Here is a 15,642-nt window from a genome sequence, read left to right as displayed (position 1 = left end):
GAGCTGAGTGCACAATTCATCCTTAACTCCTCATTCAGTGATATCATGTCAGTAGCTTGAAGTTGGCCATGGTGAGAGTATTTGCACCATGGAAATTAGCAAATGCTATAAACCAGGGATTTCCCCACCCCTAGAAAGTCAGTTGTTCAACATTCACCAGTACACTGGTGAAGAAGCATAAGCCAAATCACTGCCAGGTGAGATCTTGGCACTAGTAACTGGTGTCACTGGCAGAAGTAAGTTGGAGTAGCTTAAGTGTCCAGAAGACTGTTTTCAAATGCATAAGGAGGTGCTATGAGGTTAAGAACTTTGGTGTCAGCCGGACCTGGGCTTATGATCCAGTTTTTCTACAGAGTAAATGTACTTCATGACTCTAGGAAAGTCACTTCACCTCTCTGGGCCTTAGTTTCCTCATCTGTAGTTTGGGGATGATAGTAGTTCTTACCTCATGGACTTATAATGAAGATCAAATGAACTAGTAGCTAGTAAGTACTTAATTAATGGTAACAGTAAGAGTGCTATGTCCTCTGCCATGTACAGGTGTTGAGAGGTGAAAGGTAGGGATGGGGATGCAAATAGGGCTCCAGGTTCTCTGCCTGGCTAGAAGAACAGCTCACTTAGTGGGCAAAGCAGGAGGCAATCACTAATTTCTGCCTCTCATACTGCTGCCCTCCCGTCTCGACCCCAGTGGAATCCTAACAGCATTCTGGGGGTGAGGTTCCCGGTGGCAAAAACTGTTCTGGATTTATGCCTGCCCTGTAGAGAACCATTTCTAAATTGCCACCAGCTTGTCTGAATGTCCCTCTCACTTTGAACAACATGTTTTCCTGGGAAGCTAGAAATGAAATCTTTTTTTTTCCTCATTGACTTATATTACATCTACTCAGGGCATCTTTATCTTTATTTCTGATTCTTAAGTTTGTCTTGAATCTCTCTGAGCCCTCCTCTCAAATATTATTTAATGTCTTATTAACAAAAACTGGAATATACTATAGAGAAATATACTAAATTTCTGTTTAAAGGCATCCTATATTTAATTCTTTTGAGATTTGGGCAAATGATCTTATATCTATTGATAAGTTCAGCTATTCCTATATTGGATTGACTAGACAAATAAGAGAACAGGGTCTAGGAGGAGCCGGCCCAGTTGGTGGTACTCCCCTCAGGCTCTGTGTCTGAACCTTCGTGGCACTTGTTAAGGGCAAACTCCTGGGTCCTGATTCCATAGCTGGTGTACCAGAGTCTCTGGGGGCTTTGCAGACTGCTAGTCTGGATATAAAGGCCCTCAGTTATCCTGCTGCACAGGTGTATTTGAGCATCACTAGGCTAAATTACTCCTACCTCCCCATTGCTCCCTCCTCCTCCCACCTGGACCTGCCATGCAGACTTCTAGGGGCTTTGCAAATTTTAGGTGCTCATGGTGACTCTGTAGAGAATGTCCCATCATTGCTCTGGAGATCTGGGTCCACTTATACCACCAGTACCCTTTCCCATACTGCCAGCAAGACACCTGGAGAGATTGTTGAGTGGACAGCATGAAAGAAGAAAAAATATGAAGTATAACTGTCACCTACCATGTTAATGTGCTAGATAGAGAACTTTAGCCAAATTAGGTTGTATAGAATATCCATTTTTACCTCAGCCCTTAGGCAAGCCCCATCTTGGGACTCAGTCCACAGCATCAGTTGCATTTTAGTATTTTTTATCAGCCATCAAAACTTGATGTTTCTGCCCAACTAGCATGGCTCAGTGGTTGAGCACTGACCTATGAACCAGGAGGTCACAGTTCAATTCCCAGTCAGGGCACATGTCTGGGTTGTGAGCTCGATCCCCAGTGGGGGTTGTGTAAGAGGCAGCTGATCATTGGTTCTTTCTCATCATTGATGTTTCTATCTTTCTCTCCCCCTCTGAAATCAATAAAAATATATATTTTAAAAGAACAACAACAAACACTTGATGTTTCCTTGCCTTCCTGTGGAGGAACCACGTGGTGACATGTGACCAGCCTTTCTGTGTTGTGCTCCATTGCATTGAGAATCATGTCATTTACTCTTCCTTACAGCTTAAATAAGAATGTGCCTATTTTCGTGTGTACTATGGCCTATCCCACCGTTCCTTGTCCCCTACATATATTTGAGCCTTGCTACCGTCTGATGATTCGTAGATGCATTGAGACAGGCACAAGACAGTTCGGCATGTGCCTTGGAGATCCCGTCAAGGGGTAAGTGAGGAGCTATGTGAGTCAAGGAAGGTGGGTGGAGAAAGCTTTTGGTTTTCCTTCGGGCTTTCCCAGGAGGTTGGGAGGTACAGCTCAGGAGACTTAGCCAGGTCATGATCATAGGCATTTGTAAGGATCAGAGTCCCTCTAGCCCTTAGTTTAGTATGTGAGAGGCTGCCTATTTAAAGGAACCTCAGGATAACTCTTTTGTTAAGTGGGTGGCATATACTATAAAACTTCTTTTGAGGGTGGGCTCTGGAGTCAAAGTGCCTGAGTTCATATTTTGGCTTCAGCCTTGGAACAAGTTTGGCTTTGGACAAGTTACTTAACCTTTTGTGTGACTCAGTTTCCTTATCTGTAAAATGGGTACAATAAGAATGCCTACATCATTGGGTTTGTTGGAATGATTTGTGAGTTAATAATGCACACAAAGCACTGAGCATAGTATCATAGCACATAGAATGTACTCAATAAATACCAGCAGTTGTATTAGTACATTAAGGTTGTTTTTTTTCACACAGGCACTGCCTGTTGTATAGCTGTGGCTGTAGATCCTGGGACAGGTGAATAGGCAGAAGTCCCTTGAGGCACAGCATGGTGTAGAAATGGCTTGGTGAGGCCAGGGAAACAACTCATGAAGATTTCAGTTTCTTGACTTTATTTCCAATAAACAGGTTTGCAGAATATGGCTGCATTCTAGAGATCAGAAATGTTCAGTTCTTTGCCGATGGCCGCTCAGTGATTGACAGCGTAGGCAAGAGGCGCTTCAGGGTCCTTCGTCAGGGCCAGCGGGATGGCTACAACACAGCCGATATTGAATACATTGAAGACCAAAAGGTAAGGGTGGCTAGTGCCAAGAATCCCAAAGCCAGGTTATTCCTGTGGCTTGGCAGATGGAGATGGTTTCAAAAAGATCCCTTAGCATCTTTGGGGGCCTTGGGATTTGACATCAAATTGGTGCAGCAAAATTGAATGCTGCCGCATTGTCATTGGGTTGTAGAGTGGCAGTGAGAGCACTCCTTGTCCTGGCTATCCCTGCTTAGTTGCTTAATTATATTTGTGGATAAGAAATGCCAAGCCAGACCAACCCTTGGACCCATTCCACTAAGAGTTAGGTCTCTGTCAGGGATATCAAAGGATAGATCTGGAGCAGGGTCTACACATGTGTATTGCTTTATCGATTTATTTATATTTTAAAATGTTTTACTTTGAGATAATTAGAGATTCACACATGCATTTGTATTTCTAAATGGGCAACCTGGCTAAGAGCTCTTCCCAATAATACATCATTTGCTAAGGCAGCAAGATGACATGTCTAGTTAATCCTTTCTTTTCTGGACTAATGGGCAGAAGAGGAGATAATAAACCTGTGTTTATTTATACTTACAGTCACTATGTAGGACACTTAATAAGTATTTGATCAGTGAAAAAAATATATTCAACTTGGATGATAAAGTTATAAAGTGAGACACAGGCACATTCATGTCTCTCTTCCCAGTAAGCAATGAGAAAGCAGATGTAAAAAATGAAAAGGAGAAAAACATAAGCCAGCATAACCTAGTTTAAGATCACGCCTCCACTCAGGCCAGTTTGCATTTCTGGTTTTCTATATGTGTTGCTGTTTCAGCCAGTTTACCCAGCCAAATCTTTATCCTTCCTCCACCCTCAGCAGTATTTACACACAGTCCATCATCTGGCTGAAGAGCCTTTCACATACCACACAAGAGAAAGCCAGGTGGGTGAGCCTTCCCATAGGGGGACAGGATGGATGCTCAAAGAGAGTCAGGTACCAATAGTGGCTCTAGGAGTGATGGAGAAGGTACAGAATGTTTCACTTCCACTTTGATACTTTCAGGTTCTAGGAGAGGATTGTGCTGAACTCATGGGATTACATAACTGTGTCTATGAACAAGCATCATCATGGTTTCATTCGCTCAAAAATTCTCTTAGGAATCGGATAATCAATCACTTTGGTCCAATGCCAGACAAAGATGCGGATCCTCAGGTATATAAATTGTCTTTTTGTAATTGGTTTCCCCTAGCAGATGAGAGAGCCTAGGGTTTGTGATTAGATGGATGTGTGGTTATCTAGCAAATCAAATACAGGGAACAAGATGGATCTAATGTGGTATTGTGTGTCTGGGCATTAGGCATCAGGGGTAAGACCAAAAGGAACCCAGGTCAGAATTCCAGGAACTAAAGTACAGCAGTAAGAACGTGGATCCAAGACAGGTTTTGACAGGTAAGTCAGGTGAGAGATGGGAACACAGACACAATCAGCAGGAGAACCTCGAGTGGGAGTCCAGATTCACACCATGGTAATGTGTTCGGGTGACAAGATTCACATAAAGGCCAGGCTTAAGAGAAGGGTGACCTGGAAGCTGAGACCAAAGGCTGCCACTTCCAGGGAGCTTCATAACTGTCTTACCCGCCCCCCCACACACACACACATACACACACACATTGTTTCAGGAGCTAGGAAATAGGGCCAGCTACCTTAACGGATTCCAACTACAAGTCCACAGAAACTTTTCACTCCTGGGTCTCTCCATGCCTAGTCCTGTGGATCTAGACCCTTGTCATTGTCCTCATCAGGGGTGAGCAGAAACCAGAAAATGGACCCAGTAGTTAAATTTACCATTGGCTGAGTTATACTAGAAAGCAGTTCATTGGGTTCTACTGAGTCGGTCTATTTCCTAGGGGAACAGGTCCCTCAGAGAGATCAAGCTGCAAATGAGAAATTCTCCAGGAAAGTGGAGATGGTTAAGTTTCATCAAGCTTTGCTTGCCTGGTATAAATCAGAGGACACCCTCTTTCTAGGACAAGACTGGAGCTATCCTAGCCAAATATCTCCCCACAATCACCTTTCCCACATTCTGAACTGGTTCTCCTATATTATCACCTCCTCCAGAACTTTCTGAATTCTTCGCTTACACACATTCCTGACTCTTTCACAATAATAAAATAGAATATGTCTATTCTGACGTCCCTGCCAAAAGACTAGTCCTGCTTACCTCTCTAGCTGTGTGAGCTTGGCTAAGTCCCTTTCCCTTTCTCCACTTTTCTCCCATCTTTGAACTGAGGCAGATAGATGAAGAGATCTCTAAATTCTCTTCTTTCTCTTGCATTCTGAGGCTTTAAAAAACCAGCCTGTTCCTACTGGGCTGAAATGGCTTGCTCTCTCCAGACCACAAAGGTGGCTCCCTTTCCCCATGTAAAAGCATCATGAATGTTGAAGGGAGAAAGGCCAATTAGTGCTTCCCAATAACCCAGCTCCTGGCTCTGGGCCACTGTAACTCAGGACTATAGCAGAGCTCTGAGCAAGCTCATGATATAGCATAGTGTCTCCTTTCACCTTCTGGAAAGCATTCTCCCCGGGTCAGGCAGAAGATAGCGATCAGCAATGATAACAGCATCTTCTACCAGAAAAAAACAGATGCTACAGAGTGATTCATAAGGACTCAGTAACAGAAAGCTGAAATTTGGAGTTTCATTTCCTTTTTTATTAGGACTGTTATCATGTTGCTTTGGCAGCAGCAGCACTAGCAAACAAACAAACAAAAAGCCAAAATTGCATTCAGTTTGATCCAGTCAGTGCTGCAGCTCCAGTGGTCCCAGTAATAAAAATGTTCTAAGCTTCGGGAGGAGGATTCTTAGAAACAGCCACAGATAATAACATCAGCTTAAATATCTTTGTTAATTATCCTGGGAAACAAAGTTCAGAATATGTACCTCTAATATTCAACACTGATAATAGGAGGGAGAGTATATTACAGACTGCAGTGAGGGACAAAAATGAATCCAAATGGAGACACAGAGAAGCCAAGAGGGCAGTGAGGGTTGGGGCATAATTAAGTGAACCAATTTGGAGGCAGATAATCCCACATGTAGGTAATTTGAACAGAATGTGCTTCGCTACAGTCCTAAAACCAGCCTTCAGAAAATTGGGGGCAGAAAGCTCATTTCGGGCTTAGTAGAATATAAGTCACCAATGTCTAAAATGCATGCCTGGGCAGCTGCTGACAAACAGAATTTTGGTGAAGGGCTTGTGTGGGATGGGGGAGGTCTTTAGTGAAAGGAAACCTGGGCACAGGATACATTTCTTATGGGAATGTGTTTTCTTTCTTTTATTTTTATTATTATTTGTATTATCTTTGTTGTTGAAAGTATTACAGATGTCCCCTTTTTGGAATTTTTGCAAAGTGGGATTATTGGGCTTTGGGGCTGTGCATCATAGGCTTGGTTTCAGGAGAGAAGCTAACTGTAATTGTGGCCCCATATAGTGACATAGCATATGTGGAATATAGTGCCTTCACCCAGAAGCAGGAAAATGAAGGGAGTTAGGAGACATGCAAAGCCTAAGGGGTCATGGAAATTGAAGGACCCACAAGCTGCATGCATCAGTCTGAAGGATCTTAAATAGAATCTTAGAAGTGGAAGAGACTGAGTAGTGGAGATTCCAGCTTGTAAAATCACACTGGCTAGGAAGTATAGTGAATCTGTTAGGATACTGATTTGCTTCCTTTAACCAACTACCAAAAATAACTAGCTTAAACAAGATAGCAGGCATATATGTCCCGGAGGCCTAGGGCAGCTCTGTTCTATGATATCATTCCATCCTCACAAGTTCCATCCTCATAAAGCTCTACCATCCTTTGTTGCCCTCATCCTCCTGATCACCATGTCCTTCTAGCTAGGGGAAATGGAGAGAAGAGGAAGGTGGAGGGCATGTGCCCCCTTCCTAGGGCATGACCCAAAAGTCACACATATCACTTCCCTTTATATCTAATTTGCCAGAACTTTGCCTGATGGCCTCACCTAGCTGCAAGGGAGGCTGAAAAATGTCTTTTTCTGGGTGGCTATGTACCCAGCTAAGATAAGGGGAAATACACTTAGTGGCCAGATTATTATGACCACCTGACATTTGTAGGAAAATTAGCTATAATTTCATGCTGAAGTTGCTAGAGGGCCAGGCCATTATAAACGTCTGAATAGCACAACATACCTAAGTATTGCTGCTGTCAAGTTCATCCTATCACGTTGATGGCGTATCTCAATGGAGATGGCTTCTTCCAACAAGACAATGCACCATGCCACGGTGCTCATATTGTGCAGGAGTGGTTTCAAGAACATGAGGGAGACATTACCTTGCTTAGGTGGCCCCCACAATCACCAGATCTCAATCCAATTGAGCATTTGTGGGACAAAGTTAAAAGAGCCATCAGGCAGTTGGTTCCACAACCATCAAATCTCACAGAACTGGACAGTGCTATTCACCAGGCATGGTGTCAGATTCCTCACATCACCTATCAACATCTGGTGGAGTCAATACCAAGAAGAATCGCAGCAGTATTAAAGGCAAAAGGTGCCCCAACGAAGTATTGATGAGGTGGTCATAATAATCTGTCCGGTCATAATAATCTGGCCACTCAGTGTAGATACAGGGGCAGTTATCAGTCTCTGCTACACACAGAAGCAGTTTCACCTGGGATATTTACCTTGCTACTTTGCAAACCTGTACATTGATGTCAATTCCACAGGAATAAGATGAACTCATTTTGTTTCTCTGTTGCAGATTAACCCAAATGGTCCAGCCTGGTGCTGGTGGATATTAGCAGTTCTGCCGCTGGAAACCCGTGCTCAGCTTCCGTTCCTAGCAATGAGGTCCTTGAAGGATAGACTGAATGGTATTCGGCGCATCCTCGCCTTTATAGCACGAAACCAAAACTAGTGAGAGTGAATTGATGAAAAGGAAATTTCACCCTCTCTACTGCCTAGGGGAGTCATCTTGTAAATATATCAAATTGCAATAACATCTTAACTGAAGGAAGTATCAAATAGAGTCATTACCTTGCTGTTGATTATAGAGAGAAATTCAGTTGAAAGACCAAAGAATGTGACCTGTTAGAAACTTTCTGTGTTGAGATACTTCTTGACATGCTGCACAACTATACCCACAGCAGAGGTGTTCGAGCCCAGAAAAAAAATTGCTTTTGACATAAAATTTTCTGAAAGTTTAAAGTGGTTTTGCTTTAATTCTCTTTCTTTCATCAGTGAATGACTGTGTGATTGAAATGTGAAGCAAAGATAGTAATAATCTTGCTGCATTATTTCACTGACTTGAGGTCCTATTCCAAATAGTTCAGGTTTTATAAAGCATTGTATAAAATAATATTTATACTCCTTTCTGTTTTAATAATTTATTTTTTGCACTACTGTATCCTTTTTTCTACATGTATGTTTGTAACTATTTAAGTGTGCATTACTGAATTCACTTGCTTTATTTATTGATGTAGTTAACCATGTAACTAGAAGGAAGTAACAATACTAGAAATGTGCCATTTTTGCTTTAACCATTTTTACTTGGTTTGATTCCAGTTCTTGAACTATTTTTGTATCTCTCTAATTGGATGCTTAAAGGAACAATATAAAATACTTAAGGGATTTGCCATAGATTGTAGAATAAGCCAGGTTAAAGTAAAACCATCCATTTTCTATGTGTTACACAGAGCAAGGCTTAAGGAATTATTTTTCTAGAATGAAGCAATGAATCAGAAGAGTGTCCTTTATTGCAGGCTATTATAGGCATTTATCTGAGCAATCTAATTCTGTGTTTCTTATCTCTCCCCAGTTCAGTTAGGAATGGGCTTTTTAGGCAAGATAATATTTAACCCTTCTGAGGGAATGGTTTTCAGTTAGGAATGTCACAGTGAGGCCCAACTAGCCTCCATACCCTGCCTCTTTTCAGGGTTCTGAGGGTCACAGCCTGGGCAGCATGTGTGGAAATACTTGATGAAGGACTGTCCATTATGAAAAGTTCAAAGAAGCTGGTAGAAAAGGTAAAATGCTTAAAAAACAACCCAAACTAACATTTTGGTTTTTAAATCTTTTTAAAGGAACCAAAAAGTTAATTCATGATTTTATCTAGCAATTGCCTTTCCTCCTAGTTGCATTGGGCCAAAGATTTCAATATGGGGAAGAATGGTGGGTAAGGAGATAAGAGTGAGCCCTGGTTTAGCTTGCTTTAGAGTTAGTGTGGTTTCTTTAGTGCCAGGCCAACCTGAAAAATGGCGTATGTATGGGAGTGTTATAATGACAAGAGTGAAAAGATTAGGGCAGGGAAGAAGTGAATCATGCCATTTGTGCATTTAAGAAAATGACCATCCCCCTCCGCACCGTGATTCAGAACTGTAGCAGTGTGTTGTTTATTTGAAGCCTGTCCACTCTTTAAGGTGAGAGGTTAATGCCTCAAGTAATCCCTCTGACTTCTTGCATCATCACCTGTGGCCAGAAACAGAAAAGGCAGAATGAGATAATCTGCACTTTCTTAATGGATGCTATGTTGTCAGAGCATCATGTTACCAGGTTTGATGTTTGGAGCCAGACTGGACTGATGAAGAATGGAAGGCAGGCATGGTTACTGCCCAAGCAAAAGCTACCAGACTCCAGGAGCATTATATTACAGACTACGCCTTCCAACTTGGTACACACCATGTGGTCATAACACAGTCCTAGTATAACAGTTTCCTATTATCTAGTGTAAATGTAACACCCCCCCCCCAAAAAAAAAGGGTCATAAGCATCTCTACTTGCTAGATGTGTTACTTTTGTGATTTCACTTTTCTTCCTGAGCCCCCGTTTCCTCATCTGGCAAATAGTAATGATAAATACCACATATAAGGTTGTTATGAACATCAAATGAGGTAATATATGTAAACCAATTAGCAGGATGCCTAGCATATAGGAGACACTCAACAAATAATAGATATGATTAGATTACTCATTGTTACGGAATTTCATCAGGGCCCCATATTTGCAGAAAATGCTACCTTTACACACAATACCCATCTCTAGCCCCTTTAAACTCAGTTGCACCACTGAGTATTGGACCATAATCTGATGCTTTACAGATAGTTCTTTTTGGAGTCAAGTCTGTTTTGGAAAGTGAGAAGACTAGGAAACAAATAAGGCTCAGGGGTAAAGGAGAATTCTGAGTCGGCACATTTTTTTTATTTCAATGGAGCTAAAAGGTAGTATTGTTTGGAGGTCTAAAATTTCTAATTAAATGGAAGCCTTAAGTTTTAGCTCCATTAGAATAACCAATTCATCACTCCCTGCTCTCCAAAATGTATTTAAAATCTTGGCCATGCCAGGGTGAGTGAATTTTACAGTCTATGACTTTTGTGCTTAGTTCATGGTATTTCTTTTTTTTTTAATATATTTTATTGATTTTTTACAGAGAGGAAGGGAGAGGGATAGAGAGCCAGAAACATCGATGATAGAGAAACATCGATCAGCTGCCTCTTGCACACCTCCCACTGGGGATGTGCCCGCAACCAAGGTACATGCCCTTGACCGGAATCGAACCTGGACCTTTCAGTCCGGAGACTGACGCTCTATCCACTGAGCCAAACCAGCCAGGGCTCATGGTATTTCTTTATGCTGCCCCAACAAAAAAGTATTGCGAACCCACTATGTACCAGGAACTGAGCCAGGTGGTTTCACATACATGAGCCTGTTAAGTCATTTTGTTTCTCACATCCACCCTGTGAGATCACATCGTCTCCAGACTGGATGAGAAAGCTGAGGCTCAGCAATGTTAAATACATTGCCTAAGTAACATAGTCAGCCAGTAAGTAGCCAAGCTTGTTATTGAACCCATTACTTTGCAGATTTTTAACATTTTAAATAGTTTGTGTTATACATAATTTTATTTACTAGACATGACAATCAACTCAAAAGCCCCCCAGAAACTCTCAGTGAGAAGTTGCAGGTTAAGTAAAATTAAATTACCCAACATATCTCTACTTAATCTAGGTAGAAAGGGAAGTTTGAATTGTTAAAATAAAATTCCACACCATAGAATGCTTCATGTTGAGTGAGTATGTAACTCCAGCAAATGTAGATCTTGGCAAGGAAAAATTTTACTTTGCTCTCAGTAGCTTAGATACACATTTGGGTGGTTTTACAGCAAGCTTTTATTTTAGTGGTGGGAGGCAAGATGCAAGGCTCAGCCTTGGCTTTCTTTGGGAGGTACTTGAATGGGGTAATTAGTTAGACGTGACCATTTTCACCTCTTATGCATTGATTTTGCAGCAAAGCTTAGGAATGAAGATTATACAGAGACATAAAGCTAAGTTTAGCCAGGAGGACAAGACTTCTCCTTGGTAGACAGTGCCATTTATTTGGTTAGGTTTTCCTGTCTATCGGACCCAATCTTTTTCTAGTAGATTGGTGTGTGTGTGTGTGTGTGTGTGTGTGTGTGTGTGTGTGTGTGTGTGTGTGTGTGTACACTAGGTACCAGGCAGACATGCCTTTCTGCTTTGTACTATATTACTGCTGCTAGCTAACAAACAGAAAAATGTAGAAAATGGAATCCGATAAAGTTAATTTTTGGTAGACAACTCAGAAAAAAAAAAGAGTGATTACCCCTGACTTAGGGGGCCAGGGAACTGAGTATTTCAACAATTTGCCTTTCCTGAAGTCTGACTGCTTGTAGATCTGTGGGGCTAGTCAAGTCACTGCACATGTGGCACTTCCAGCTCTGCCTGTGGAGCTTGCCTGGGCTCAGATAAACCCCTGTGACTGGCTATTGGAGCAATGGAGCTCCCGAGGCTGGCTCACAGCACCCAGAGGTCTCTGAACTGTCAACAGGTTGCACACTGTTGATGGGCTGGAATCCACTGGGAACTGTGATTCCCTAGGCCGACTCTATTTCCAAGATGGAGTTTTTTTTCAGGGACTTATTCCTTGAGTTCTCAACATGCTGACTTTGCATCCATTCTCGTTTACCAAGGCAGAATCATAGCAGAGGTATGGATCATCTAAACATGCAAATGGAAAGCAGCTGAAATAATGGACAAGGACAGATTTTTCAGCCCGTTCTCCAGCTTGTGGATTTTTTCCCCTGAATTAAAAAAATACATATAATAGTAATGGTTAGAATATTCAATTTTTTTTTTACAGGCAGAATTTTTTTGTTGAGGTTTTAATTCATGATCAAAGACAGATCTGAAAAGCAGCTGGCTGCCTGGGCTGCAATTTGTGGCCCTCCCTGAATGCAGAGAGGAAGAAGGAAAAAGAGCTGTGTAAAATGTATGTGTTCAATTCCTCCTAGAATGATAGCTCCTGCCATTCAACTATTTTATAATCTGGGTTTTGCACATCCAGAGGTGAAATGAAGACATTTTCACTAACAATTGGGTATTTGCAAATGCACTAAGTTTACCTTGAGTGAGAAGTGCCTGTAATATCTGTTCCTGGTGTCATTTTGAAGATTTGCTTCATGATTTTGTAGCCTTTTAAAAATTTGTCACAGCAAATGTGATAAACAAGTTTACAAAGCAACACTGTAGCTTATACATCATTTAAAAAGTTGTTTAACGGGCATCTATTGTCAATACAACAACAATAAACAAAAGGAAAGCAAATAGGTCAACGTGGCATCACAGGCTTATCTTAGATAAACTGGTTCCATCATTTTATGCAATTCTCAGTAATGCCAGGAGTAAAATATCAAGCAACCCATTGAAACATTGGAAAAAATGTCTGTTTGTTATTCCAGTTGTTTGTTGAGCAGCTATTTTACTCTCATACTGTAATGAAATGAAAGAGGAATTAAGATAATGCTTTTTTTCTGCCATATTGCTATTCAACTACCTCTTTATGCTTGATTTCTCTTTAGGATTTTCTTTCCTCCAAATCTGTGCAAAGAAAAGTTTCGGCTCATCTAAGTTGCAATAACAATGTAATATAGACAGTCTCTGTAAAAGCTGTTTATTCATTAAAAAATGTTTTCTATTGTCTCACTGTGTATCTAATCCAGCTCCACCTATATGTTAGGGCAAAAGTTACCCAAATACTTTCATTTTGTTGGAAGCCGAATAGAGGGGGAAGCTATTGAAACATCTATTTTGTTCATGTTCCTATTGGTGGTAATACTTTTGACCAGAAGATCTTTCAAGGAAATAGGCCTGCACTCAGATAGCAAGCTCTTTGTACAGTGAGGAAGGTGTGAACTGATTAATGTGACATGTTCTGAAAACCTGGCTATAGAGTAATTGGTTTTAAGCATGTTTCAGAAAGGCTTGTTGTTTAAAAATTATGTTGAAGCATTTTGCCAATAATCTACCCACAGTTTATTGTAAATCCATTCATATATTGAGTTTGCTTAAAGCAGAGCACACTACCTACTCTGTTTTCTTTGGCATTATAAAAAATGTTCATGAAAGCGAATTACACATTTTTATTTCAGTTAAACTGTTTCTCAACAATAGGCTAAAGCTAAGGCCCAAAGTGTGAACCTTTTGACAGGAAAATTGGTAACTGACTGGGACAGTGAACAATATCGGCCAAACTGATTCTAGTGAGAGAGTTTAGCAACAACTCATCTTATTTCCAGGACCCATTTTATCCCATGCCGCTGACAACTTTATACAGGTTGTTTTACCACCAAAGAAACAAATGACATGGGAGTGGGACAATTAAAAAAATGAAATGATAGAAAATTCCACTTGGGCTGCACCTTATTCTTTATAAAAGGATATTTTGGGAATTGAGAAAAATCAGAACTCCTCCCCTACTTGGTCCCAGAGGGAATGCTTGGCTCTGTTGGTTGTTGCCTTTCTGTGCCCAGTCTGCCACATTCCGGCTCTCAGGAGATAGTATGCACTCTGGTCAAAGGAGCAATCTTCCCTCCAAAGCAGTCCTTCTGCCCAGAATGCTGGCATAACTCTCTCTCTGGAGAACTGTGTTGGATCATCTAAAAAGAAGCTCTGGTTTACAGTTGTTCCCTAGGCCTTGAGCAAAGCCAACACTTTGTCTCCTTTCCTTTGGATCCACTCTGGCAGATTTCAGTTGTCTAGGGCCAAAGATGCCTCTCTGGAAGGAACCTTCCAGTCTGAAAATGAGATGGGAGCAAGAGAAGGGAAGGGAAAATGCCCTAGGCTCACAGACTTCCAGATACTTAAACTTTCCCTTCTGCTCTTACATTTGATTTCTTCACTCCCAGGAGTGGCTGAGGTGGGATGGGAAGGGGCTGGTGGCAATAATACTCAATATTTGCTTCTCCCGGGTCAAGGCAGAAAGTACAGGAGCACTGACTAGATCTCTAAACCCACTTCCCCATCCCTTTCCAGTTTTCTGTTACTGGTTTTCCCATTTCAACCGATGCTTGTACTGACTGGCCATCCATGTTTACTGTCCTCTTACACACATGGATTAGCAAATGTTGCATTACAAAGCCCTGAAAACCTCTTTCCTCCATTTACGAAAATGCTCCCTTCCAAACCTGCCTTCAGAATACTGCCTATCTTCTAGTAAGTCGATAGTAACAATTTTTGGATGCCACAAGTGCAACAAAATTAAGTCCTGAAATAACCCACTTACTCTAAATCCAGTTTTGCTATAAAAGTCTTCTCTTGGATTTTAGAGGCGCATTATGGGAATATTCAACACAGTCATGGGAATAGGGGAGATTGCTGCCCCTTTGGTCCATCAGGTAATATGGCTATTCCTAGCTTGCAACTACATTCTCAGGACCATGTGCTCCTCCTACAAGGCCAAATGAGCACTTTCATCAGAGAACCAGTAGTTAGGTTGGAGGGAGCATTATGTCTACAAATGAAGTTAAGCCTTTCCATTTTAGACAGTGTACAGAAATGAGTTCCAGTTGGAGGGAGGGAAGGAGGCAGAGAATGATTGTGGAAATGGATAATCATGATAATCAAAGTGGTACCCTTTTCACCTTCTTGGCAGAACTTCATGCATCCCCTTCCCCTACTGATTGGGTTTGATCTTCCATGCCAATTGGGAATGTCACTTATGCTCACACCAAAACTGCAGTCATGTCTTCAGGAAATATGTCATGTTCTTACACTCTTAGGCAGCCAAAGGCCCAGCTAATGTTTGTTGAGTGTTCACTCTGTGCCAGGCTCTTTGCTATGAGTAGATCTCAATTCCCATGTTGTAGGTGAGTAAATTGCAGGGTGGTTGTGATTTGTATGAGCATATGGATTAAAACATAGGCAGTCTGATTGCAGAGACTGCACTCTTTCTTTTTTTTCCTTTTTATTGGATTTATTGGACCCTGGTTAACAAAATTATACAGGTTTCAGGTGCACAATTCCACAATACCTCTCTGTATATTGTGTTCACTGCCGCAAGTCATCACCATTTTTCCCCCCCTATAACCTCCCCCATCTCTCCCACCTTCCCTCCAGCCCGCTTCACCCGAGGAGTCACCACACCGTTGTCTCTGTCCTTGAGTTTTTTTTTCTCTTTTTTCTCTTTTGCTCAATCCCTCCACTTCCCCACCCATCCCTAATCTCCACCCTGACAGTTGTCAGCTTGCTCTCTATGAGTCTGTTTCTATTTTGTTTGTTAGTTCATTTTGTTCATTAGATTACATATATAAGTGAAATCAT

The 15,642-nt window shown here is 41.5% G+C and overlaps 1 protein-coding gene across 3 annotated transcripts in view; it reads left to right on the top strand.

Annotated features, from left to right (window-relative positions):
• Positions 1-13,023, top strand: part of LONRF3 (LON peptidase N-terminal domain and ring finger 3) — a 40,234-nt gene extending 27,211 nt beyond the window's left edge. For 2 of the 3 annotated variants that reach the window (XM_036304527.1, XM_036304529.1), the window contains 4 exons: positions 2,063-2,221; positions 2,893-3,055; positions 4,074-4,223; positions 7,794-13,023. In XM_036304527.1, coding sequence (XP_036160420.1) covers positions 2,063-2,221; positions 2,893-3,055; positions 4,074-4,223; positions 7,794-7,949 — 628 coding nt within the window. In that variant the 3' untranslated portion in view covers positions 7,950-13,023. The remainder of the gene's footprint in view (positions 1-2,062; positions 2,222-2,892; positions 3,056-4,073; positions 4,224-7,793) is intronic. The other variant, XM_036304528.1, reaches the window with a different exon arrangement.
• Positions 13,024-15,642: the final 2,619 nt, after the last annotated feature.

This window comes from Myotis myotis, unplaced genomic scaffold (genome assembly GCF_014108235.1).
Source record: "Myotis myotis isolate mMyoMyo1 unplaced genomic scaffold, mMyoMyo1.p scaffold_m19_p_4, whole genome shotgun sequence".
In the NCBI taxonomy this organism is placed as follows: Eukaryota; Metazoa; Chordata; class Mammalia; order Chiroptera; family Vespertilionidae; genus Myotis; species Myotis myotis.
This window is presented reverse-complemented; position numbering and strand designations above follow the sequence as displayed.